We start from the raw sequence: 27,835 nt of genomic DNA on the forward strand, positions 1-27,835 counted from the left end.
AAATTATATTTCTAAGATATTGTTTCTTGAGGAACAGCAAATTTTATAAAAGCTTTTAAAGAAGTCACAAGCCCTTCTAACCAATCTGGTTCATCTGCAGGTCTGAAATACTGTTAGACAGGAGCACCAGAGGTTACACCTTCAGACACATAAGCAGCAGAAGCACCTGGCTGCTCATTTTCCCTCCCTCCAACAGCATCAGTTCCCAGCATAAAAAGGGCAAAGGAAATATTACAGGGGTTGTGGAGTTCTATCACAGCACCTTCCCACTGGGTTGTTTTTCAGGACCTACCCTGGCCACCCACACCTGACTGCCTGAGCCAGATGTTCAACACCTCTCTCCCCTTCCCAGATATAAAGGCCACAGATTGCTCCAATTCCTGAGCATTACTGAACCTTTTTAGTTTTGTGGTCAGACTTTTTCAAGCTTTGAGGTTTTATTTAATGAAAGCAGCCTTCCTCTTAGACCTGAGTAAAAGATGAGAGGAAAATGGTCTTCATTTGTCCAACAGCACAGACATTCAGAACACTCACACCAGTACTGCCAGTACAGGAAAACTGTAAGAACCCTCACAGATCTCCAAGAGACAGAAAATGACACAGGGACAGCCATGAGGTCCAGGAGAACAGAGCAGATACAAGAATGGAGGGATTCCTGATGAGCCTGCCTGCCCAGGATAGTGTACAGCAGAGCCAAGGTGCTCTTGGTGCTGGCACTGCCCTCTCTGCACACCTGAGCCCTGGCAAACACCTGGGCAGCTTGGCCTTCCTGCAGCTACTCACACCACTGGCCTTTAGAGCAGTCTTTGCAGGACAGACAGTAAAAAATATAACATTCTATGTATCAAAAATACACAATAAAACAATAAAAGGCTGCATGGCAGTGCAATGCATTGTTACTGCAATAAAAATTGTGGTCACTTGTAGCAAGAGGCTTGCACCAGCTTTTTGAATACCAGAAATTTAATCTTTGATTATCAAAAGATTCCCCTCTCCCTCCCTTTTTTTTTTTTTTTAATTAAATTAATTTTGCTAATTTTGAAGATGACACCTGTGGTAATTTCTTCTTTACCTCACTGTATTTTCAGAAGCATACTTATCCCTCTCCTCCTCAGACACTAAGAAAACCCCAACCCCCCCAAAAACCCCATCAAACCTGGCTTGGGATTTTTCCTGCTAAGTCATGCATGAGGAAGGGACCAGGACTGGATGGAGTAGTAAAATCTTGTAATAACAATGAATTGCAATTTTTAAAGTTACTCCTGCTACACAGTGCCACTACATTTAAAAAATCAATGAGAACTGAGTTTACTCTGTTGTAATAAATTGGTGTTTAGAAGTCCATCTGGAAGATGCACTTTAAGTATCTACATTAAAACATTCTGTATTGCAAAATACATTCTGCATTGTTCTGTGAATTATTCCAGGCTGTCCAACCAGCTTTTAGAAAAGTTGATGCTCAAATTTACTCAGCTTCTGAGGAAGGAGACTGAACAGCACCAAAAAGAAACCTGTTACTTATCAAAAGAAAGCCTTTGTTTGCAGCTGGGTTCTGAGGCTCTCCTGTGTTCATCATCTGTCATCTTATTCCAGGTTTCCTTCATTGGAGTTAGATGAGGAGCAACAACATCACCATCCTAGTATGAAAATACAGGAAACATTAATTCACTTTTGCTTTCCATTCTAAGGCCAGGGAAAAGCAGCTCACCCTGAGGCTGAACTGGAAAAAATCAATGCAAGGTCCCAGAATCTTTGTAAATCAATAAACACTGGTGGCTGTGCATCCCAGAGGTGGAAACTGCTGCAGTGAGTGGTGGGGAGACAAAAGGCATCACCACTGGCAGTCAGGTTCTTCCCAGTTTATTACCAGAAAGTCTGGAAGGTCACTGGTCTACTAACAGAATCACTGGAGTGTTTCCTGTGACCTCAGCACAGCCCCTCATTAGCCCTGCTGGAATGAAGCTCCCCTTGTGCTGGATGTGCCCTGCACTGTCTGAAACCAGCAGGGCTGAACAGCAGCTGAGGCAGGGGGCTCACCCAGGCAGGTGCAGGGGGTGATCTGTGCTCAGGCACCCCAACACAGCCCATCAGCTGCCCAAGAGCAGGAACTGCCTGCTGAGAGGGACATTGCTGTGCTCTGCAGGGTGGAGGTGCCTGAACCTGAACAATGTGTCAGAGGACACAACCACACTCCACAACCAGGGAGAGCTGCTGCTTGATCCATCTGTAAAAAGCCCCTCTAAAATCACCTGCTCTAACAGACAGAGGCCAGAAGAATGACCTTAAGGACAGGCCTCACCCAGCTCTCCATGCCTGTTTACCCAGCACTCCTCTCCTGTTTGAGGATGAGCTCTCTCCCCTACCTGGTCTAGTGCAAAGTGTCTCTGCCATGGCAGAGCTTTGGAACAAGGTGATCTTCAAAATCCCCTTCCAACCCAAACCATTCCATGATTCCGTGATCCTGTGGTACTTTCAGGTGTCTCCAGCCTCCAGTGAAACCAAAGCACCCCCAGATGGGAGCTGTGATAAAACCAGGGGTTAGGTGAGTGAGTGGGGGCCTATGCCACAAAGGCAAGGCCTGAATGTCCAATTTGTTACTGAAAGAGTAAGCTTATGGAAGAAGATTATGAGCTCTAAACAAGAGATATAATGAGTGGATTTGTTACCTGTGGTTTGGTGAAATCATTCTGCATGCACCACTGAACAAAGTATTGTTTTGCAGCTGAGATAATACGTGGGTCCTGACTTTTGTAATACACCCGGACAACCTGCTCCATAAATATTTTGGGTAAAAGCTTTGAAACCTTTGAAATAAAACAGAAAAAAGCTTTAGTATTTCTTAGAATACAGAAGGAAAGCAGTAAGAAGCTCCACTACAACCCATGAGTTTTATCCAAAGCAATTGTGATATTCCAACTCCTAGTGTATTCCAATTAAATACTGTTCATAGGCAAAGGCTGTCAGGGTTCCAGACTGTCACAGTCCAACACACACTGAAGATTGCAAGGCCATGGATCCCACCACCTCTCCACAAATCCTGCATGAACAACCACCCAGGACTGTGATCACTTCCATCACAGGTGGTGAAAATGCTTTTCAGAAGGAAAGTACAAACCTACCTGTTCTTTACTGATTTTAACTGCCTTGGAAGGATCAGCCTTGCAATAGAAGTGAACCTTATCAATTGGATTCTGTTCCTTCATTCCATAATCCATGCTGATAACCTTCCATGTGAAAAAAAAATATGGCATTTGTTAATGTTTGTCTTTAGTTTTCTCACAATAAATACAAAAGGCCACACACGTCCCACTCCTGAAAATTACAGTCATCAAATGAAACAGTATTTAACAAATTATTACTTAAAAAAACAATCTGGTATTTGTATTTTCTTCTACCCCCCCTTGCTCTGGTGCTGCCAGGTGGATATCCACATTTACAGTGACCAGCTCCCAGCTGTGCTCTGGAACATTCCAGTTTCCAGCACTGGAAGTGGACTAGTCCCTTGCCAGCCTGGGCCTCCCCAAAACACACAACCTACAGAGGCTGCAGCAGAGCTCACAATCATAAACATGAGCTTTAGACATTATTTACATCAGCCTGGTACACCAACACTTCTGTGGTCAGCAGGGACCCACTTCCCTACCATTTCAGTTTGTGGGATGGGAAAAGCCCAGGCAAATTCTGCAAAGCTCAGGGAGCTGCTCCAGTCTGGCCCAGTGAGGGGAACCTTCAGTGCAAGGGCACTGCAGGAGCAGCTGGTGATGCACTCTGTGGAAAGCCAGTGCCTGTTCCCAGAATGAGCTGAGAGCAGGGATGGAGCTGGGTGAAGCCTGCAGACTGCCCCAGCTCCCTCCTCTGCCCCAGGCTCCCTCCCTCCCACACTGCTGGCTGCAGGGGCTCTGTGCCTGCCAGGCACCAGGAGTGCAGCACCTGGAGGTCACTTTGCCTCCTTCCTCCCTCTGGGGGTTTCCTGCCTCCCTGACCCACCCAGTGGTGCCTGGGCTGCTGCCAGTGACAGCCAGGTATCAAACCCCACAGGATCCTCCTTGTCGGGGGAGGACAGTGACAACAGAGCCCATTTGTCACCAGGAGCAGGGTACAGGTGACAGCCCAGTGAGGCTCCCCCTCCTGCCCCACACCTCCCACCACAGCAAACCCCCCACAGGAAACCTCTGAGCCTCAAAGGGAGCCAGGCTGCAGCCACAGACACCCTGGGGCTTTGTTCTTGCACCACACAAGGCCCTCTGTGATGGGGAAGTTTTTACTTGAACCCGCTCTGAGAGGTGTTTACATCAACTATGAAATTCTCAGCCTTTAGCTCCACATCTGGAGGGTCCTTCTCTGGCTTGGAATTAGCAATGCTTTCTGCCAGGCTGTTACTCTGGAAGAAACCAAACCAAAGGATTAACTCAGTAACTCAAATCACACTTATGCACTCTCAGGTCTAGGTCAAGGCCACACAACAGGTGACACAACATGTTTCTAAACTAAAGCTTTCAATTCTTCATAGTTTGACAAGACTCTTGCAACAATCTGGTTGTTTGAATTACTGTACACCATAGCCATTAGTATAAAGCCCAGTTTTTAGAAACAAACCAAATGTATGTAAATGAGAAAACCCAAAATCTGCCAGTCTGTGAAGAAGGAGCTTTACACCTTGTGATGGAGGAGGGGGAGAGCAGGAGTGCAACATCCAGAATGCTGAAGCATGGAAGCAGAAAATAAGTACCTTCAATCAACTGTTTTACAATACAAATGTGTTACAATTAAGTTCCCCAAAGCTGAATACTAGACATTTTCACTGAACTTTTCAAATGAAGCGCTTGCAGGATCTTACCCTCTGATAAAGCTTTTATATCTATGCAGTAAAACATATAAAAAACCACAAGAGACAGACAACCACAAAATAAAAAACCCACAAAAAGTATTCTGCTAAAGTACTCCACAAAAGCTAAAACCCACAAAGGGGTTTTGTTTGGTTTTGGCCCCAAGGGAATATTCCCTGCTGACATTGAGGCTAACACAAAGCAGAGGAGCGTGGTGAGATGGAGAACAGCTGTCCACTGAAATGTCCTCAATGTCCTCATGCAAAGGCTGTGGCCTTTTTTCAGGGCTGCTGTGTTCTGGGGAAGATGCAAAATTTGAAGCACCAAGATTTCCTGGGAGCAACTGAGATTCATGGGAGTGCAGCCCAGAGCAGTCTGGAGACTGTCCAGGAGGGAAGGAATTCTGCTAGGAGCAGTTGGGTTGTTTGTTGGTTTTTTGGGTTTTTTTGCTGTTGATTTGTTTGGTGCAGAGACTGACGAGTAGAAAATCACACACAGTGACAAGCTAAGGCACGTGTGGTTTGCAGTGACTCAAGAAATCAAAGAAAGACTGAGAGCAAGCTTGGAGGAAAACTTTGCCAGGAGGGAACAGGCTCGAGGCAGCCTGTCTGTAATTATTTCTACTCTGTATCAGAATGTATATGTGTTATCTTATGCCTAACTTTGCTTGCATCATTTTGAAATGACCTCTCTAGTTTGCATTAACTGGAAACTCAACCTGAATTTGAGAACTCTCAAGCTCTTTGGGATTTTCCCCTGGCTCTGGCCAGCTTGAGAACCACAGAAACAATCTGCTGGATTGGAGCAATCTGGAGCAATCTGCTTTAGTGAAGTCATCCCTGTCCATGGCAGGAGGTTGGACTGGATGGCCTTTAAAGGTCCTTCCCAACCCAAACCATTCAGTGGTTCTAAACACAACCTTGTGGTGTGGGAAGGAGCAGAGCAGACACAGCTCTGTCTGGGAGCTGGGAGGAGGCTGAGCTCTGACATTGCTGCCACAGGCACTACAGGAGGACACATCCTCCTCAGGCCCTCAGCTGTGCACCCCGAGCTGCAAAGCACTGCTGGATACAATTACAGCACCAACAGGGATCCAGGCTCCCTTCAAAACAACACCCTGGATACCCCAAGAGTCAATGCCTCTGCATTTTCAAAGTGAGAGTTTTCCTTTCATTAACCAAGCTTCTAAAAGGAGCTGTTTAAAGGTGGAAATCATAACATTTGCTCTCACACCTGTCTCCTTATTTGTTGGGCCACTTACCCCAACCTTCTCCTCAGAAGGGCAGAAACTTGACAATCCATGTACAACCATTTAATGTTTGCTTTCACCTATTTCCCCCTGCTTTTGTAATACACAATCTCTTAACACGACTTTTTCATAACCAAAGAACACAAGCAAAGCTTCTCTTCAAACAAAAAGATGAACAGCTACATCTAGCAGTCCTTTTTGAACCTTATTCTTTAAAAGAGCTGAACTATTTTTATGAAGGCTTTGTAGATACAGACATCCACTTCTGGAAATCAGAAATAGAAAGTTTTCAGCATGATGCCTGAAATTTGGGGGTAAGTAACTGATGATCTGACAACACAGCATAGCATATTAAAAGAGCTGAGCCAGCTGAAGTGAGCTCTAATATATCCTTATTTTGAAATAAGACAACAGGAATTAAACTGCTATCTGCTTTGAAAAGCACTCATGAAAAAGACTGGGAAAAGTACCTGCATTCTCATGCTTAGTACAGAATTTAACACCAAGAAATTCAGCAGCTATTATTCAGTTTGATATTTATTCTCAAAGCAAAGCACACAAAGTACGATTCAAAGCAAACAAGTTCCTAATTGTTTTTGAAATTTTCATGAACATCAAATGATGTAATAACCTTTTCAATCACTGGACTGTAAGTGTCTTTTATAAAATTTTGTATTTTTCAGAAAAGTTTTTCCTGGAAATATTGCTGCAATAATTTAGCTTCTGAATTTCCATCTGTTGGCATTCTTCTGACTGTTTGTAGATAAAACTTTCCCCAATTTCTTATATGTTTCATGGCTCAGCTACTTAAAGATGGGGGGAAAACTTTTGACTCTATTTTTCAAATAGCAAATAACAAAAAAAAAACCCCAAACTCTCAAACTAAAGAAAGCCCACATAAAAACAAATGGATGTTCAGCAACTTCAAGAACATTTTTAAGGGGACAGAATTCAGAACCTTCTGCTAAGGGACATTACCTTTATAATTTCCTTCTTTGATTCAGGTCGAGTCTCTCCTAAAAACTTGTATAATTCGCGTCGTTCTATTTTACGCAAAATTTCTCGTGCCTCCTCCAGTTCTGGATTACTTGAGTGCAGAATTTCCAGGTAGACACAGTCTGCCAAAGTTGCATGGATTTTTGTTATGTATGTCACCATCCAGTGTCACAGTAAAATGAACAAACAGGGCCAAAGGTTAAAGCAATCAGAAAAACTGCTGGTTCAGGAAAGTCACTTTCAGGGAATGAGGGAACTAAGTCTGACAATGAGAAGTCACAATATTATCTTAATTATCATTAGATTCACAATGGCTGTTGGCAGAAAAACTATCTCAATTCTCACCCTGGCAACATACTTTGTTATTTCACTAGAAATTACTTTTTCCTCTTATTTAGCCAGTCTTGTTTAGCAGACTATCCTGAACTCCACCACTAACTAGCTCAGGACATGGGTAAAGACTCTGTCTTGTAAAAAAATAAAGAATGGCCATTAAGCCTTCAGGTTTTCTCAGACTTTGGATGCAAGCATCAAAATCCTCCCTCCTGACTCCACACACAGTGATACATGCAGCAAGATTCCCAGCATCAGGAGCAAGACAGGCTTCTTTTGATGTGGCTTCAGAGCAGAAAGGTTATTTTTGGCTGTCCTAGAGACTGCTGATGCCAGGATGCTGCTGGCCTCATCTGCACCCCATGACTGCATCCCCTGGCCAGGAATACCAGGGCAGCTTCAACACATGCTGCAAGCACAGCCCTGCAAGAGCCCACCCGGAGCTGCAACCGGCCTGAGGAGCTCCCAACAGGGTCCAGAACAATCAGTGAGCCATATACCAAAACACCTGCAACTGGGTTAATGGACAAGGTCAACCAAAGCCAGGAACTCCTCCATGAGGAACCACAGACCAGGTCTCTTCAGACAAAGAATAGATAATACAGGGGAAATAAGAAGCCCATGAACATCTTCCCTGTGCAAAAGCAGCAGTGACAAGGAATACTTCACTGTCTCAGCCTTTACTAGAACTAGGATTTGCTGCCAAATCAGGAGGCAACACAGGGTGGTTCTTCACCCACCACCATGGAAGGAAGTTGGGAACCTTCTGCTGCAGAACCTCTAATTTGGCCTCCTGCTGGGTTCAGGTTTGCGCCTGAGCAGGCAGCACGGGCCGGATAGCTCAGTCCTTTATGGGGACAGACTGCCTGGATTCCCAAGCAGCTCTCAGCCACTGGCCACCTTAGCAAGCATAAGGGACATCATCTCTTTAGTGATTATCAGCTCTTTGTGATTTCGGCTCTTAGCTTGCTCGGTGCCACAGGCCGGCAGACGCAGGGCGAGAGAGGAGAAGGCCATTCTGGTGTTCCACAGCCATGTCTTCATTGGGTGATCTGTGAATTCCAGTGACAGCTGTTCTACAGAACCAGGCTAAACCAGCCCATTATATAGGGTATAGGGGGATCAGAAACTGTCCAATAGCAGGGGTTAAAAGGGAGTGACCTATAGGGTTACAGAGAGATAAGCTGGGGTCTGAAAGGTGGAAGAGAGGGGCTTGTAGCTATTCACCATGACTTGGCATTTCCTATCTTTAGGCCTCTGCCCTCCACGGGGCCTTTGCACTCCCTGTGCCTGCTACAAACCTCCCAGAGGTTCATCATTTGTAGAGGTCCATAACTGGACAATTTCACAGAAGCATCACTTACCAGGGACTGCTGAAACAACCCTAAGGAGTGTCCAGGTTGCAAGCACTTGTGCTGGATTAAAGAACAGGTGTCTGCCAAGGAAGGTGGGAACCTCCCTTGGAATGGAGAATATGACCCTCCTCCCTCTGAATTATTATAACTTTGAAATGACAGGGCTTTCAGGCAAAGATACCAGAAAAGGAATAGCAGTTCCTTATTAGCATGTGTGTGTATAAGAAGGCAAAGCAACATCAAGCCCAGCAGCGCTGACCCAGGGCTGGCCTTGTCCCACAGACAGGAATGGGGAGGGGGCCGGGGTCCCTTCCCCGTGAGGTCGGCTGTTGGACAGGTCCCAGTTCAGCAGCTGCAGCTCAGCCCCGGTGAGCAGAAAGCAGCGCAGGACAGAACTCCGCGGTGGCAGCAAATCCTCCCCAGGGCAGCAGCCTGCCCGTGTCACCTCTGAGCCCAAGGGCGAGAGCTGAGCCCAGCCCAGCCCCTCACCCAAAATCTCCAGCTACTCTGCCCTTCCCAAGAGAAGGGTAGCAAATTGCACCCTTCCCCCTCCTCCCTGGCTACATCTTTTGTCTCTCTTAAGTATTATTCATGCCCATCTCTTAGGCAACAACTGGAAGGAAATTCCCTGAGTGAAAAGAAAAAAAAAGGAAATATCTTACTCTCCACAGTACCAGAGGCAGGAAGGAGGTTTAAGAGGAGGCCATACTCATCCTTCATGCACCACTGTATATGCCAGAACATCCCTCACATCACTCTCCCTTGCTGTTCAGCCCTCCTTGCAGAACAAGGTCCCAGCAAGCAGCTCCTTGCAGGGGCAGACTGTGAGAGGCTGGGCACAGCCCTGCTGTCCTTGCCCTGAGCTGTGGTCCTCACCAGGTGCCAGAGGTAAGCAGGTAGTTACAGCAGGACCCGCCAGGCCAGCCATACCCCAGCAACAACTTCACCTCAGTTCTTTCCTTTCTGCCCAGCAATGCAGATTGTTCCCCAACAACTACTGCCCCTCAAAGCAGGCACCCTTGTCCTGCCCTGAGCAGAGGCACACAGTGACAGAGGGGACTCCTCACTGCAGCAGCAGGAGTGGGGGCACACTGCAGAGGCTGTGGCACATCAAGGACTGCCAGCAGAAGGCCTTTAGCATGACAAAGGCTAAGGCACACAGGATTCTCTGCAACAGTGCCCTCAGGCCCTGTCACTTCATCCACGGGCCAAAGACAGAAGTTCTTCTGTCTCTCTGCTGGCCAGCTAAGGCTTGGTGATGGAAACTCAGGAGGGCTGGCTTGGAAGTCCTGGTGAGCTGCAGCTGAGAGGTGCTGCAAGAGCTGCCAGGAATCAGGAGCAGCCCTGAGCAGGACCTGCAGCACCCTGCCCTGCACACGGAGCCAAGCACAGCCTTGGAGCAGAAGGGCTGCCTGGCCCCACTGCAGCTCTGAACACAGCCAGGGGAACACCAGGGCCCCACAGCACACACCAGGAGAGGCAGGCAGGCAGGGCAACCTGAGACCCCACGAGAGCTGTTTGGAACCTGCTTTGGGAACAGCTTCACACCACAAAACACATCCAGAACTTCACCTGACAGAGCCACCTGCAGTACCACTTAGGGCTCACTCACATCCCCCTTGTGACACGTGCAACAAACTCAGGGCACAGGCAGGACCTTTAACACTGCTGAATCTGAACATGTGTGGAATACAAAGTTAGTGCTTCTTTCTCCCTCTCACAACATAAAAGTCATTTAAATTAGAAGGTATTGCTCTCCCTTCTAGCAAGATTTCAGATCACAAGCACTAGACAGTCCAGGCCTGCCCCACCTTCTGTGCACAAAAGCAATAAAACCAGCATTTTAACAGGCAGTCATGCTCTTTTACTTAAAAAAATAATTCTGACATCTCATACCAGTTAGTTTAGTGTAGGCTTCCATGTCCTCCATTGCTGTAGAAATCCGATACACTTTTCCTTCAGAGCCTCTTATTTCAAAATATTTGTCTGCTTTTTGAAAGGCTTCTGTTATCCTAGTTTGAGACAAAATTATGACTTCAGGATAATACCATTTTGAAACACCTCACTGGTCAACAGGCAGAATGAAACAATTTAGTATGTTATAAACAGAAGACAACAGATGGAACTGTATCCCCAGCACACAGCACAAACTGATCACTGCAACATCTTGTCTCCATGCTGTCACTGCACATTCCAACACAGATTTACTGAAGACAGGTTCAAAACAGAATGTAACCTTTAGATGAATGAGCAAATTCACTTTTTTCTGCTTTAGACTGGGTTTAGCACTGCTGAGACAACTGCAGAACCCTGCAAAACAGTGACAGGGTCCCTCAGCTGCAGTAAGGTTCCCTCACAGATGACCAAACTCTTGTACAGACTCCCTGCCTCCCCAGTTAGCTGAGAAGGTACAAAGCATTGTAAAGAGAAAGCATCACAAACATGTAATCTTTTCAGATGGGAAAAATTATAATCTAAATATGAGGTTCTTCCAAATTTCCAAGTACCTTGCTGTCATTGCCAGTTTGGACACTGTTTTGGAAAGGCTGCTATAATTACAGGAAGCCAAGAACTGAGTTTTTCTAAACTAAAAAATATGTTTTACTTGTCATATATAGGTACTGTCAAACCTGAGCATTTTTAGTCTGAGCTTTAGAGGATCCCTAAATCAAGAGCTGAAGTTTATGAAATGAAAGCAATCCAAATCACTCTTGTACTGTGTAATCCTTAACATTCCTTTTTACCAAACTCAACAGCTACCCAGCAGACAAGACCCTAAGGAAAAAAAGATTTGGAGATACAAGTAATTCTGATTCTCAAGAAAAGTAAAAAGAATAATGTTATAAGGAAAATTCTATAGACATCAACAAGAGAGGTAAAACAGCAGATAGGCAGCTGAGTTGGTCCTGAACAAATCTTGCATTACATAAACACAAAGCCAGGCCTCAGCTAAACTACATCAGCCCTTTCATGACTTTGTCAGCAACCTTGCTCTAGTAACCAGGCAGTTTGAGCTAAGTGGTCTCTAACTTGCAGATAAGGATTTGACTTCAGCTGTCAGCAGTTTAAAAGGTTTAAGCACACCCTAGTCTTGTGCTTCTTCAGGCCTTTAGCAATCTTCCTCTGATTTAATTTAATGTGGAATGATACTTTTGTCCTGTTTTTGTTTGCTTTGCTAACCACAGCCTCTATGATACCCTCAGCACTAAGTCTTTTCACAAGAATCAGAAGTAGCTTTTATTCTATGTCACACCTTATAGATTTTCTGAATATTCCAAATGGATATGGATTGTTTCCAGAATTGAAATATAAACTGAAAAGGAAGGAAAGGAAAATACACTTGCATTATTTCAATGATGTTGCCAGTCTTATGCTGGTATGCTCTCCGGTGCAGGCAATTCCGGGTGTGGAACATCTCATACAAATTTCCAACTTCCTGAAGCAAAAAAACCCTATTAGCATTTACTTTTGTCACTGTCTTACTAGGAAAATTAAAACAATCAATCAATTAATCAAATTACTTGTCTCCTCCCATTCACAGCATAAAGCAGAATGATTATTATTCACAATTTCCAAATTTTGAAACCTGCTCAGGCCACTGCAGGAGGGCAGAGTGCTAACAGTGACCCCAGGCAGAGGAGAGGACCCCTCATCCCTTTAGCAGCCCCTCACCACAGCCAAATTCACATCCTGCCCAGCAGACCTGGAGCAGGATTACACAGATCTAAGGGGTCTGTAGAGTCTCCCCTGATAGGATCTGCCACAAATCCTTTCAAACAATGGTTTGCTCTGTCCCCCTCCCAAAAAGCAGCTTCTGAGAAAAACGTTCAGAGCAGCCAATACTTCTGTCCCTCTTGGGCTAAGGGAGTATGGGGCAGGACCCCCAGCCACGGGGTGCAGCTCCCCTGTGTGCCCCCAGGTGCTCCCCCTGCTCACCTTGTCACGGGGGCAGATGTGCTTCTGGGTCCCCACTTCACACACCCGGGTGAAGATAAGCAATCGCTTATAGTCAAAGTTATTGGGGATTCCCAGGTGATGGCAATCCCTAGAAATATTGCACAGAGTGTTCAACCACAGGATCATTTTTGTACATATGGTAGCATTTTGTCAATAGGAATTCATAATAAAATGTAAGATTTGTACCTTGCAAAATAATCCCACTTGTCAACGTCAATGCCATTTTTCTTATTAGCTACAATCTCATAGAGGAAACTTTTCTCCTTTGGTCGACCACGGTAGGGCCACTGACAGGGGAGCCAAGAAGAAAAACATCAGAAACAACAAGAAATTAAAGTGTACCAACAATGTCTAAAGGCTTTTCAAAGACAGTGGGAATATACCTTGACTTTGCTTGTGATAGACATCCAACACTGAGGTAGTGAAGAACACAAAGACAAGAAAAGAACTTCCAGAAGCTATCAGGCATTAGAAATTCAGAAGAGGGCCTAAGCAACTGTCTTCTCATAATCTCAAGAAGAATAAAACCCATGAACACAAGTATTCATTGCCCATTACTCTACTAAAAGAAAGCCTGCAGCTTGGGAATGAAGAAACAAAAAACAACATATCAACAAAGAGGGGAAATTTTGGAATTATTTCATTTTCAGGGAATTAAATACACAAATATGTCACTGCCCTGCAATCTTTTGCAATCTACAACTTCATAGAACACAGTTTAAAAACACTTACTTAGAAGTTTTAAGAAAAAATTTTTGAATATTCAGCTACTTAAACTCCTGCCTCACAAGGGACAATTCAGCCATAAGTTAAATAGGAAACAAACACCAAAATAATAAGATACAAGGTGCACATTTTCTTGAAAATTTAAAGATTCTTCACCTAAAAATATGCCATGAAGTGGCCTTGAAATTCTGAAAGTGGAAAGCATTGTATGCAAACATAGCTTCCATGTTACCTGCACTACAGAAATACTAAAACTGATGTGAATAGCAACAGAAACACATGCAAGCAGAAGGATGCAAACAGATCATGGATAAAAATCCCATGATCACAGAGCTCTGCTCCTGGGACATGCTCAGGACTCTGTTTATGTCTGGTGCCTGAAGAGCCATTGTCCATGTCATGACAGGCCTGCACCACAGTGCACAGCCTGCCAGTGCCATGTGCTGCCTGGCACCAGGCAGGTGCTGCCATGTACCGTGTGTGGCACTCCCCTTCCTGGCATCCTGCTGGAAAACAGGCACAGGATCCAAACAAGGCAAACCAGACACGGGGAAAGAACCTGGCACACGATCAATGCCAGTGGCAGGCACCAAGATTTGTGTGCAAACGAGCCCAGTGGGATAAAATCAGCTTGTGAACTTTGTAAATGGACATCCTCTTCCTATAGGATCTCAGACTCAATTTCACTACTCCAAGTTCCTTGTATTTGCCAGGGGATTGCCACCCACTCCTGCAGCAGAAAATAATGGGCAAGCGTGAACATTTGTGGGTTACTTGTTTGGGACTACATATAAATTCTGATTAAGACCAGATTGTCCTGACAGATCTCCCATTGACTTCAGCTGCTACCAGTTGTTTACTCTGGTGGCAACTGAATGAGTGTCCTTGAAGAGATGACAAAAGCTGCAAAGTGTAAAATGAGGAGAGGACTGAGGTCTTTCATAGAGTTGCAATGATTAACAACTACCATCCCCTCTTGCTTGCTTCTTGAGGCAACTCATTTCTTCAAGTCTCATCCTCTATGTTTGCGACTGCAATAAATCCAAGCATTTCACTGCTGTCATCAAAGTTGTTGTGGCTCTGGCTCTTGGGCCAGGCTTGGATTCCTCACTGCCTGATCACCGCCAGTGCCCAGTTTTGTTATCCAGACTGGGGGAGGCCTCCTTTACTCCAGGCCAAGCCCCCCTAGATCCCTCAGCTGCTCCTCATCATACTTGTGTTCCAGACCCTTCCCCAGCTCTACTGCCCTTCTCCATTGCACCTCAGTGTCTTTCTTCAAGTGAGGGGTCAAAAACTGAATGCAGAATTCGAGTTGTGGCCTCAGCAGTGCCCAGCACGGGGGCACTGTCACTGTCCTGGTCCTGCTGGCCATGCTGTGGCTGGTACAGGCCATTGTCCTCTTGCCCACCTGAGCACATCTGGCCCATTTTCAGTCACTGTGAACCAAACAGCCCCTCTTTTCTGCCTAGCCACTTTCCAGCTGCCCTGAGCCCAGCCTGTAGCACGACCAACACCTGGCACTGTGGAACCTCACACAATTGGGCACATTGATCCAACTTATCCAGATCCCTCTGCAGAGCCTTCCTGCCCTCCAGCTGAACATGACCTGCACTTCCTAAACCCAGGCTGCTTGGGCCTGGTTCCCTGCTTGTCCTGTAGGTGCTGCAGGATGGAATTCAGGATGATCTGCTCCATGACCTTCCCTAGCACCAAGGGCAGGCTGACAGCCCTCAAGCTCCCTGGATTATCCTTCTGACCCTTCCTCGTGGAGCCACATCTGCTGATTTCCAGTCAACTGGGACCACCCAGGACTGCATGTAAATGATGAAAAATACTTTGGTGAGCACTTCTTCCAACTCTTCAGTACCCTTGAGTGGATCCCAGTCACCAGTTAGGTTCCCTAAATACAAGTAACTTTCTACAGCTTTCCTCTGATCTGGAAGCTTTTGGGTAAGAATTCTCAGGGAGCTGTAAGCACATTAACACATCTACCAGCACTGTAAGAAATAAACACAACACTCCTCCAGCATCAGTTGTGACAAGATTCCCAGAACTTCATAGAGCTAGAAGTAACATATAGCAGAAGCCAAAATTATCTGTTCTTTCAGCAGAATAAAGATGTTTCTTGGCATGAGCACAGGAGCAACAGCCTGACTCACCGATTTCACACAGGCAGTTTCATCTATGGGCCCTCCTATTTGCTCCTTGATGAACAACAGATCTTCTTCCAGGACAAGACCATAGGACCTCATGACTTCTTCTAGTTTATTGGAAGTGACCAAGTGCTCAAACATTTGAACAGAAGAAGTTTCATGCTGTGAAAAAAACCCATCCAAATATTGTATTACATAGTTGAAGCATCTTTCCTGCAGAGTCACAGCTTTACTCCAAGCCATCAGCACTGCCTAGCAGGGACATGGGCAGGCTGGTGTGAAGTGCAGCAGCTGGGTGCTTTCCTGGTCATTTTCAATTAAACAGAAGAGGGAATCACCCACTCTAAAGAGTCCAGAAATGCACTCTCCTGCAGAGAGCTGTTAATTGTGTGTGTTGACAAACAACAGCAACACAGTTACAATGCTAAAAGACAAAATAATCAATTTTGCTGTGTAAAAGATTAACCAGTTTACTCATCTGATTTTGCTAAGAAATTACAAGCAGAGAGAGGCCTGAAAGGACTGTGTTGCACTTCATTCACAGCAAACAACTGGTTTGGAAAGTTTGAATTCTAAACAATATTGAATATCCTGCCGTTGGACTAAACATACTGGAAAGGAAGCAGCCAGTTGGTATTTTTAAAATGTAAAATATATTCTGCAGAAAGCTCTCAATATGCATTTTAAGGCACAATGCTGACCAAAAATGATCAGTGCAGACCTAACAAGGATATCACCACAAGATTAGAAAACAACATTCTGGTTTTCAATTAAGCCATCAAAATGATGCAAAAAGGTAAGGCCAGATGACCACTAAAGCCTCAAAAGCATTGGAACTCTTTAAAGATTAATTATTCTGCCTCTAAACATTTCAGGTATGTCTTTTTATTTTAATAGTGAAAAGCCTACCTTCCAATTCAAATCTGGACGAGTAAGTGGAATAAATCTTCCATCAAACATGTGTGAAAATGGCCCATGACCTTAAATATAAAGATATATAATAAATATAAAATAAATATATAAATATAAACACAGGTTTAGTCTGAGACATAGATGTCAGCAACAATTTCTTGAGCAAGGTTAGGATCTGAATTCTCCTGTATTTGACTTTTCTTGACATATCACAGAGTCTCAGACTGGTTTGGGTTGGAGCAGACATTAAAGATCATCTCATTCAGATCTCTGCCATGGGCAGGGACACCTTCCACTACCCCAGGCTGCTCCAAGCCCTCTCCAACCTGGCCTTGAACACTTCCAAGGATAGGGTGGCCACAGCTTCTCTGGGCAACCTGTGCCAGGACTTCCCCACTCTCACAGGGAAGAATTCTAACCAATATCTCATCTAACCCTGCCCTCTGCCAGTGGGAAGCCATTCCTTCTTGTCCTGTCACTCCAAGCCCCTGTCCAAGGTCCCTCTGAGCTCTCCTGGAACCACTTTTATGTGGTCTAAGGCCTCCCTGCAGCCTCCTCTCCTCCAGGCTGAACACCCCCAGCCCTCCCAGCCTGGCTCCAGAGCAGAGGGGCTCCAGCCCTTTGTGTATCTCCAAAGCCTTGGGGTAATTTTGGGGTGCATAAGTAGCACCCCATCCTTATGCTGGGGCCCAGGGCTCGTGGCAGCTCTGCAGGTGGAGGTCACCTGGGCAAGGCAGAGGGGCAGAATCCCCCCAACCTGTGCCCATGCTGGGGTCAGCCCAGCCCCACAGAGAGTTGGCTGAGTACCAACAATCACACCAACATGGCTCCATGTCCTTCTGCTTTTTTCAGCAACTTTGGCATATTTGGCCTCTCTGCACTGCCTCACACCACTAGTGCTTAATGCTCATTGGTGAGGTAGCTGCATTCACACATACATGTTATTTGCTAGAAGCATTTTTAGCTAAGGTGGGCTAAATTAGCAGTTCCTACAATGTGCCTGGCATCTGGCCTCATCCTGGCACAATGCTCATTTTCTCCTGTTGTATCCATTCAAGGACAGCACATGGGCTATCTTGTTCCAGGACAGTACATGGTCTTCAAAGTAACTCTGTAATCTGCAGGCCAGGGTTGTTCCACTCTTGTAAAAGTACAGCCTGCCCTTGTTCTGCCAAGAATTCTTCTACATGTGGGCTGCCTCTGGTCCTGTCTTACCCATCAATGTCCCCAAGTTCTTCTCCTGAGGGTGCTCTCAATCCACTGTCTGTCCCTCCAGCCTGTCCAGGTCCCTCTGGATGCCCCATCCCTTCCCTCCTTATGACCCCATCACAGCTCAGTGCTGTTGGCAAATGCCCAGGGGTGCATGGACCCCACTGTGCCCATCAGTGACAGAGACATCCAACAGCACCAGCCCCACACAGGGCACTCCTCACTGGGCTCCACCTGGACATCGACCTGTAACCACCACTGAGTGCAACCATCCAGATAATTCCTTCCCCATCACCTGTGAGGAAGACTCAGGTATAGCAAGTGCACTTTCCTAAGATACTTCAAGTACTACTGCTGCACTCAGCAACCAGTTCCAGCACCTACACCACAGGCAAGTACTGCAGCAACACAATATTAAATTATTCTGTGTCAGCTCTGAAAAAAGAAGTAGCTATGAAATCAATGTTAAAATTTTTGAAAGGAATACTAATTTTCATTCTGAAATGTTTGAAGAGACCTGGAGAAATCACAGAAAGAAGTGGACACTCAGCCACTGAGGGCAGAACTCTAAGCACCATTTGGAAACAGGACAAAACAGTAGCTAAGAGTGACTACAGATTCAGGTGGAACTGTCTCCACAGATGTACTCCAGACCAAACACAACAGATAAAACCTGTCTTGGAATATGGCCATGCACTAAGCAGCCCAAAACAGCTCACATGTTCTGACCTCACATCCAGCTTTTCATCCTGCTTAGCTTTCCAAGAGCAACAACCCACCTCAGGTGTTCCTTACCCAAATCATGACAAAGCCCAGCAATTTCTACACAGAGGATGTCTCGCTCAGTTATACCCAGGTCTGGCTGTCTCTCCTTCAGTGCACGAACCAGACATCCTGCAAGGTAGCCAACCCTGTTGCAGGAGGGAAAGAAAGAAATATAGCATTGGTTTAGGATTTACAAAAAAACAGAAGCTCCCCTACTCTGTTTTGATCCATTAAGTCACAGCCCTTATCTGAGAGGCAGCATACAAAGAATACCCAACCCTGACGTGGGAAAATCACAAACTGCTTCCTGTGATAGAGTTTGAGTCCTCCAAAAGCAAAAAAGCATGGGATACCATGCCCAAATGGATACCATGCCCAAAACACAGAGGCTCTACAGCATCCTGCAGCATTTCATAACACACAACCCCATGGTAGCTGTGTAAGGGAACAGCAGTGCACCACTGACAGTGAGAATCTTAAAGCTTACACTGAATCCTTGAATTCCAGCCAAGGCAAACTGCAAAAGTCCACACCAGTCACCAAAGCATTTGGTACTTTTTTCAAACTGCTGCTTTATTAATAGCTCATGACAATTATTTCCCTTCTTCTCATTCATTTTAGATTTGAGAATTTATTTAAGTGAATGGGCACAAAACCAGTAGGAGCAAATATATGGCACAAAGTCCCATAAACTGTTTATTATAACCTCTGCACAAACCTCTTTTTCTACTTGCCTCAACAGCTCCCCTTTCAGAACAGCTTAAAGCAAGACAAGGACAAGGTAATAATTACCTCTATGACGAGGTAATATGTTTCATTAGTCCAAATTTCACCATTTGATGGCTTTTTAGTAGACCAATAAGCACACAAAGCTCAGTTCTTCTATTTGTAGAAATCTTTGGCATTATAAACAAGTGGAGAACAACTGTCCTAAATTTAACTCAATAGATCAATGGAATATTCAAAAGAAAAGCTGCTGATAGAACTGAAGTGTTCAGACTTCTGTTGTGAAAACTTTGTTTATATTCAACCACATTTCTGTCTTTTTGGTTTACCAAATGCAATCAATCCAGGCTGCCTTATTCATCTCACCCTTTTGCAAACAGCCATTTGAATTTCATTACAAGTAAGCCAGATTTACTCCACAATATTTCAGCACCAACAAAAGCAACTTTAGGCTGGCCAAATCATCTGAATAAAAACTTACAAGCTTAATTTTAATTTAATAACTGCTCTTTGAGATATATCCTTAAAACAAGCTCAAATTTGTCATTCATCAGCTTTCCTGAGGAGTGTGAATGACCTAGTATGTATGAATGACCTTTATGTATGAATCCTTGGGTCCATCATATTTCTGCTTAATGGAATGACAGCTCTCAGCCTGACAACCTGCCATGGATTGCATGATGCACATCTACCTACAAAGGCAAACATTACAGATCAAATTCATTTTGGCTGTGCTGGATGATGTCTGGGGATTACAAACTGTTTGGCAGATCACAAGAGTAGCCCTGGTATTAAGTTTATGTTTTAAAACTTGTATTTTGACTGGGGGAACATAAAACACTTACAGTTTTTTAGCTAACATTATTCTTAGAATAAGAATAATATTATAATAATATTCCTAGATAAAATTATATATTTTATATATATTATATATATCATATATTATATATAATTCTATATATTATATAATATATATTTATTATATTATATATTATTATCTATATTATTATATAAATTATTATATAATATTATTATATAACATTATATAATATAAAATATATTAAAATATATTATATATTATATAAATATTATATAATATATATAATATATTATATTATATAAAATATATAATATAAAATAATAATATTCTTAGAATAAAGAGTGGGGAAGGAAATCTAACATTGATCCATCTTGGTTTGTTTATCTGTCTTTATTAAAAGAAATTCAAGGGAACAGCCCACAATGACATGGGCTATCCAGGAACACTTGAGACCAGAAACGCCCCCCCAGCAGTTTTCAGCAATGCTCAGACAGCAGTGCCCCCTGGCTGCAGCACAACCACGGCAGCAGAAGCAGACAGGGATATCCAGGTGCCAGAGATGCACGGGAAGCAGCCCCTTACCCCAGGGAGTGCTCAAAGCGGTTGTGAGAGGCCCCTGGAAACACAAAGTACGTCCCGCCCAGCTGCTTGATGTAGCGCAGGCGCTGGAACTGAGGGGTGTCGATGATCCGAACCAGCAGGGGATGCAACTCAATGTGCCCATGGATAGGATCATTAAAAACCTACAGAAGCAAGAAAAAAATGAAAAATGAAAATTTGACTTTGCAAAGAAGCAGGCACCAAGGTAAAGGATATCTAGAATGGTCAGGTGTTTGGTTGGAGGGACTGTTTACCTTCTGTAAAACAGACATATCCTGCCAACTCTATATCAAGATCTATCACAGAATCATAGGAAGGTTGGGGTTGGAAGGGACCTTAAAGATCACCTTGTTCCAACATATTGCCATAGGCAGGGACACCTTCCACTAGACCAGGCTGCTCCAAGCCCTGTCCAATCTGACCTTGAACGCTTCCAGGCATCCTCAACCTCTCTGCGCAACCAAATTTGTCTTGGAGAACTACTAAAGCTTGACACCAAAAAGATAAAACTGCCTATTTCACATAGCAAGAGAAGTCAAAATGCCTAAAAATGTTATCTCCAACTGTGTCATTCCAAAACTTAACACGTGTGAAAACTGCTGTCTTTATTAATCTCCTATTCCAATTAAAGCAGCATACTGCAATGCATGTCTGAGATATCCAATAAAAGTGTTTGCCTGGATACTGTTCATGCTTTTAAAATCAAATGCAGTATTGCTGGGTGGAAATTATGATTGTCACTTTTTTCTTAAAACAAAATATAAACCCCCAAAATGACCACAATATGAAATAAGTACTTCCTGATGAGCACATATTTTTAGAGACATCTCAGTAACTACAGGGACTCAAGTAGAAAAGGCAAACACATTAAATCTTTCACCTTTGCTGTTAAACTGCAGGTGAAACCATTCCATCACACACATATCCTGGTAAAATACCGAGGCAAATAAGGGTTACCTGTGCTCTCTACCCCTGCTCACTGAGCTGGGAGGGCTCTAGCAGATGTGCAGACTACTACTGAACAGCCCTGGCCAGTTAGAGCAACACACACCTCTGGGACAAACAGCTGGACACAGGAAACAGGGACAGCAAGGAGGAGTCTGTTAACTCAGGCCTGGGGAAAAAACTGATAAAATAAACCAAGGAGAGGCTCTGCACAGAGGGATGTGAAAGGGAGCTTCTCCAACACATGTCAAACAGCTCTTCTGCTCATTTAATTCCTCACAACCCAGAGGTGCCCACTGAAAGCTCCCACATGATGATTCTATTATTTCTTCTAGTTAATGTGGTTTTTCACAGACCACCACTACCAAGGGCCCAGAGTTTGCTTCTGTGCAAAGGAAAGGCACCAGCTGGCAGCACCAAGCCAAGAAGGGGGGGGCAGAGAGAGGGAGCAGAGCCCTGTGCAGGCCTTGGGACAGGAGCTGGCCATGGTGTCCCCATGGCATGGCTTACCTTCATCACCTCCATGTGCTGCTGCTGCATCTGTGTCAGGCACGCCAGCACTTCCAGTCGCTCAGCTGGGCAGCTAGCAAGGAAAAAGAGACCCTGAGAGCAAAGTCTGCAATGCATGTCCCTTTACAATCTGCAGTACACATGGAATTACTCATGCACGTTCACATTACTTGGATGTTCCTTGATGGAAGAAGACTGCAACTGCAATTTTTTCAGAAAAATATTGAAAGGATTTATCAAAATATATATAAAATCAAGTACAGAAGGAAGGAAACAAATAGCTACAGAACATGTCTGTAGAGCAGTGTAGGTGATTCTCCCACTCACACAGAGCTGAGAAATAAAACCACCAGGAAACTGATGAAAAAAATTTGTGTAAACCACACCTAATGTCCTTTAAACTTATTCAGATGCTGCACGTTGCTTTCCCATAACTGACATTTTTTAAGGATGCAAAACTTCCTTAAACTAAAATGTCAGTGTCCCAACGAACTATTTTTATAAAAATTTCTCATAGTTAGTCAACCATCTGTTTAAAGTTTAATTTTATCAAATTAACTTGAATTTGACATAAATCAATTTCAACTCCAGCAGCAAAACCACTGCAGTTTAAAACATGTTCTAATTTTGCTGAGACTGATGCTAATATTTTGCAAAGATATTTTGCTGTCATTTTTAATAAATTATTAAAGGTGCCCTTCAAAACACAGCTAAACTTCCAGTGCAGATTCTCTGCTGTAGCCACAGCAGCCTAAGAGCACAGGTGGGATAAGTCTGGAGAGAGATAATATGCCCTATCACACCTACTGTTACTAACTCTGCCTGCAAGCTTTGCCCTTGAGCTAAATGGATTCAGCCTCAGCAGGACAGCAAACACTACCATGAGAAAATCCTTTTTCTCCCAGCAGTTAACCACCGAGATCAGTCTGATATCAGCCTTTCAACATAAAATTTAACACAAAATAAGACTATAAAGTGTTAGTGATTAGGGAAAAGTACTGCTTGATGCACTACATATTCTCATCTGAATCATTTAATAATTCACAATCCCTAAAATATTACAGGCATGTGATGTTTGAGCTGTTGCTGAGCAGTGTTTCCCTCAACCACTCGGTGCTGCTTTCCCTAGCAGGGAGCTCTGGGGCTGCAGCTGCTGCTCAGACTGCCACAAGGCAGTGCTGGAGCCCCTCTGCTGTGCAGGCAGGCTGAGGGAGCTGGGGCTGCTCAGCCTGGAGAGGGGAAGTCTGCATGGAGACCTCCCTGAAGCCCCCCAATACCTTAAGGAGACCATAAAGGAGGGAGAGGGACTTTCAGAAGAGCAGATACTGTTTAGGACAGGGCTGATTGTTTTAAACTGCCAGAGGCCAGGGTCAGATTGGGTATTAGGAAAAAATTGTTCCCTGAGAGGGTGCTGAGGTCCTGGCAGAGGTTGCCCAGAGCAGCTGGGCACCCATCCCTGGAAGTGTCCAAGGCCAGGTTGGACAGGGCTTGAAGCAGCCTGGGATAGCAGAAGGTGTCCCTGTCTGTGGCAGGGGTCTGAATGAGATGATCAAAAAGGTCAACCCAAACCATTCCACAATTCCAAGATGAAAAGCTCCCTTGGTGATGCCCAGACAGCATGTGTTCCATGGTATCTGAGGGCAAAGAAATCAACATTGTGCTCAGCAGCTGTTAAACTAAGATAATGAATGCTTTTAGCAACTTATTTTTCACACAGAATCACAGAATTAACCAGGTTGGAAAAGACCTTTGAGATCATTAAGTCCAACCTATGACCTAACATCACCTTATCAACTAAACTAAGTGACACATCCAGTCTTTTTAAATACCCCCATGGATGATGACTCCTCCACCTCCCTCCTGGCCAGCCTATCCCATCCCAATGCCCAATCACTCTTTCTGTTAAGGATTTTTTCCTAATGTCTAGCCTAACCTCATCCTGGCACAGTTTAAGATTGTGTCCCCTTGTCCTGTCACTTGTTGCCTGGGAGAAGGTACCTCCTGTCAGGGAGTGGTGAGGTCTCTCCTGAGCCTCCTCTTCTCCAGCTAAACAACCCCAGCTTGAGTTCCAGACCCTTCACCAGCCTTGCTGCCCTTCTCTGGACATGCTCCAGCATCTCAACATCCTTCCTAAATTGGGGACCCAGAACTGGACACAGCACTCACGGTGTGGCCCAACAGCACAGGGGAAGAATCACTTCAATGGTTCTGCTAGCCACACTATTTGTGTTTTAATATGCTCTGTTCAGATCTGTCATCTGGCAACCCTTTGTGCCCCACACTGGGCTCCAAGAAGGATTACTGTGGATTAACCCCAGACAGGAGCTCAGTCCCACACAGCCACTCGCTGCTCTGGTGGGATGAGGAGAACAATTGGGAAAAGGTCAGGCCCTGCAAGGTGGATCCTGGTGTGACCACGTGCCTGGATGCCCCACCTTCCCTGCTCTTCATCCTCCTTCAGACAGAAAACAGCTACAGGGCATTTTTCACCTGAAGTCTACAAGGCCAGACCCCCTAAGCAAGACAAATCCTGTTAATACAGAAAGCTGTAGTTCTCCAGGACTCTGCATTTCCTCTAACAGCCAAAGCAGCGTTACTGAAGGCTGCTTGGAAATGGTGACAATGGCACTTCCTCATCCACTCCCCTCCCTGCTTGGTCCATACCCCTTCATGCCACAGGTCACAAGGACCAGAAAATCCCTTTCCTGTGCCCAAAGAGGTCGGCCAGACAGCCCCACTCATCATCTGTGTTCAGTGCTCTGTACATCAACAAAACATCCATTGTCAGCAACATGAGAACACCTGGGAATCTCACTGCCCTTCCTCCAGGCACCACTGGCCCCAGCTCCCCCCTCTGAACATCCAGGAACCCAGGGAACTAAAGACATGCCTTCATTAGTGGCTTGTCACAGAGAAATGACCCAGCTTACTGCAGGACAGTGTGCAATGGACAGCAAAAGAATTGTTCTTAGTGCAAAGTGAGAGATGTTTAGAAAAACCAGAATGCTTGAGCAATTTCTCATCCAACTCTCAACAGTTTCAGCTTAATAGAAACAAGATGTCAGATCTCAAAGAAGGAAACATATACAAAGTTATCAATATCTTATACAAAGAAAACGCACAAGCCACCTGCAAACCCATCACCATCTGCTCTCCACATCAACTGAGAGGTCTCCACAGTCCTGTGCCCCCATCACCTGCATCCCGTGCTGAGGGATCCTGGCTACCCCATCCTGCTGTCCAATTCAGCACTGACAGACAGTCTCTGACTCCCCACGCTGGCTGCACATGTCCAGTGTGTCCTGGACACGAGGCTCCTTCCCTGCCAGAAGCAACCAGCCTCCTGGAAAATCCTAAATAAAACTAGACATCAGCTTGTCATTTCAGTCAGGCAATTACCTCCTCACACTAGACACCAATTGTTGAGGGAAGGGTAGATATAAGTTTAATTGTGTCAGGAATTTACGTCTTAAAAAGGAACTCACTAGGCTGCGGCAAAATATCTAAATATGGATAACATTGTAAACAGACTAGTGAAGAGATTTTTGCTTTTATTTCTAGTACATCAGTCTCAGAATATAAAAAGGAGACATGACAGCTCACTGATCTACTTCAAAATGTCTCTTCTAGGAGGGCTCATACAGCAATACATAAAATCATCTCAGTTTACATTTTCAGCTAATTACACACAGAAAACATATTGACAAGTATTTTATTTAATCTTATAAAACATACGTAATAGTAGCTAAAACAAAGATTAGTTCATAAGAGACAAAGAACAGAGTTCTATTCATACTAATCTTCTGAAGATATACATTAAATAACTTTGTTGCTATCTTAAAGCTAATTCTACAGAGGCTTATTGTTGTTTGTCCCATCTACTGCTTGGGAAACTTTTCTGCTTGCATGGGAAACTTTTCTGCAATGCTAACAAAACTCTAATCTAAGGCCTGCATACTTTTTTTAACCATTTCTTAAAAATCCTCTAACCTTATGGATTCCAACACTTCAGCAATAAACAAAGCCTTCAGCTGCCTTCCACCACATCACAGCATTTCTATCTGCACGCTTCAAACTGCTGCAGTTAAACCCCTCTTCCACAAAAAGAGAAATCAAAAATACCTTAATGACTCCAGCACGTCTTACCTTGTCCAAAGGACACTGCCTTGTCCCACTGTGTCACACCAGCTTTTTATTCTCTTCTAATACTCATGCCCAGACACCCGCCCATTCCCACTCCCCTTGGCACGCTGATGTCTCAATAAAACAGAGGAAGAGCCCTTCAGCCCCAGCATGAGCTCAGAGGAGCCTTCAGCCAAGGTGCCAACACCAAAGTGCTCCAACCCCCAGCAGAAAGCACAGCTCTGCACTTGTGTGCACCTGCCAGATCACACACCCCAGCCTACCTCGGGGCTACCAACCACAACAGCAGCAAACAGCTGGAGCCAGCACGTGGGTTTTGAGACAAATTTGAGGGAAACAGTATAAACAAGGTTAACAAAGGAGTAAAGAAAAGACATTACAAGATTAAAAACCACCAGGAAGTATGTGGTGAGCAAGCAGGCTCACATCCCAGTAGAGGGGAGCAAAAGAGGATCCCTGGGGTGGGGCAGAGAAGGGGCAAAGGGGCCTTTCCAATGCACAGAACAGCAGGACAGATTCATACTCTCTGCTGTTCCAGAAAAGCAAGAAAATATATTCACCACCAGAAAGATAAAAGGGTTTTGGGCCCAGTCGTTGCTCACTGTTGGGAACAATCCTTTAGGCACTTTAGAACAGCAGCCAGCGTCCCCGTGTTTGTGGCAGTGACCATGACCAGCCGGGCTGCCTGCTCTGGACTGCTCAGGGCAGCAAGGACTCGGCCACCCACCCACAGGCCCCTGTTCTGCCAGAACACACTACAACACTTCTATTTGCACAGCAGCCCACGCTGCTGTCGGCACAACAGAGCGCCAAGTGCCGCAAAGCTGAGCCCGGGCTTTCTCCAAGGGACACGGGTGACACTCGGCCTGTGCCGGGCAGCACCTCCCGCTCTGTCAAACAGCGGGGCCGCTGTCGCTCCTGGCGCTGGAGCAGCAGCAACTTCAGGCAGAAAAGCTCCTATCAGAACCCCTGGAGCTCACTCCTGCGTTCCCAGCAACACTCCAAAAGTCACCGTGCTAGCCCAGGGGATTTTCGTTAAACCTTTCTAAAGGATCGAGGTTATTTGGGCAGCAAGAGTCCGCGCCGCGGTTGTGCTGGGATCAGCCGGAAACGGGAACTGCTCCGAGGGTCGGGGATCAGCCCATGGAGCCGTTCCCTCGCCCTCCCCCGGCACAGTTCCGCTCGAGGCGCTGGGGGTGGCCGCGGCCTAGAGCCGTGCCGAGCCGTGCCGAGCCGGGCCACGCGCGTGTGCGGCCGCTCCCCGCGGCTCCCCGGCCTCGGCCCCCCTTTCCCCGCGGGCGGCGCTCACCAGACGCGGATGAGCTCGGGGGCGCAGGCCGGCAGGTCCAGCAGCATTCTCCCGGTGACCCCGCTCTCTGCGGGAGCAAGAGAAGCGTCAGCGCCAGCGGCCGGGCCACATGGCCAAGGCCACGGCCCCGGCCCCGGCCCGCCGTACCTCGCAAGCGGCGCAGCAGGCCGGGATCGCCCACGCCGCAGCGGGCGAGGTGCTGGCAGAGCCGCTCCGTGTCCCACAGCCGCGGGTCGCTGCCGGGGCTGCGGGGCTCCTCGCACCGCGCGCGCTTGGCGGGAGCGCCCGCCGGGCTCCCCAT

At 45.5% G+C, this 27,835-nt stretch overlaps 1 protein-coding gene across 1 annotated transcript; it reads right to left on the bottom strand.

Moving 5' to 3' along the window:
• Positions 1-714: 714 nt before the first annotated feature.
• Positions 715-27,835, bottom strand: SAMHD1 (SAM and HD domain containing deoxynucleoside triphosphate triphosphohydrolase 1). Its single transcript, XM_054274518.1, has 16 exons — positions 27,682-27,835; positions 27,535-27,601; positions 22,083-22,155; positions 20,610-20,770; positions 18,512-18,627; positions 16,505-16,575; positions 15,602-15,757; positions 12,903-13,003; positions 12,696-12,804; positions 12,104-12,195; positions 10,656-10,771; positions 7,054-7,193; positions 4,292-4,381; positions 3,120-3,224; positions 2,667-2,804; positions 715-1,637 (listed from the first exon to the last, which is right to left on the bottom strand). The coding sequence occupies exons 1-16, from the start codon at positions 27,833-27,835 to the stop codon at positions 1,515-1,517; spliced, it is 1,812 nt and encodes a 603-aa protein (XP_054130493.1). The 3' UTR covers positions 715-1,514.

This window comes from Melozone crissalis, unplaced genomic scaffold, assembly GCF_028551555.1.
Source record: "Melozone crissalis strain CALT ecotype California unplaced genomic scaffold, PUWL_Pcris_2 ptg000017l_1, whole genome shotgun sequence".
Taxonomy (NCBI): domain Eukaryota; kingdom Metazoa; phylum Chordata; class Aves; order Passeriformes; family Passerellidae; genus Melozone; species Melozone crissalis.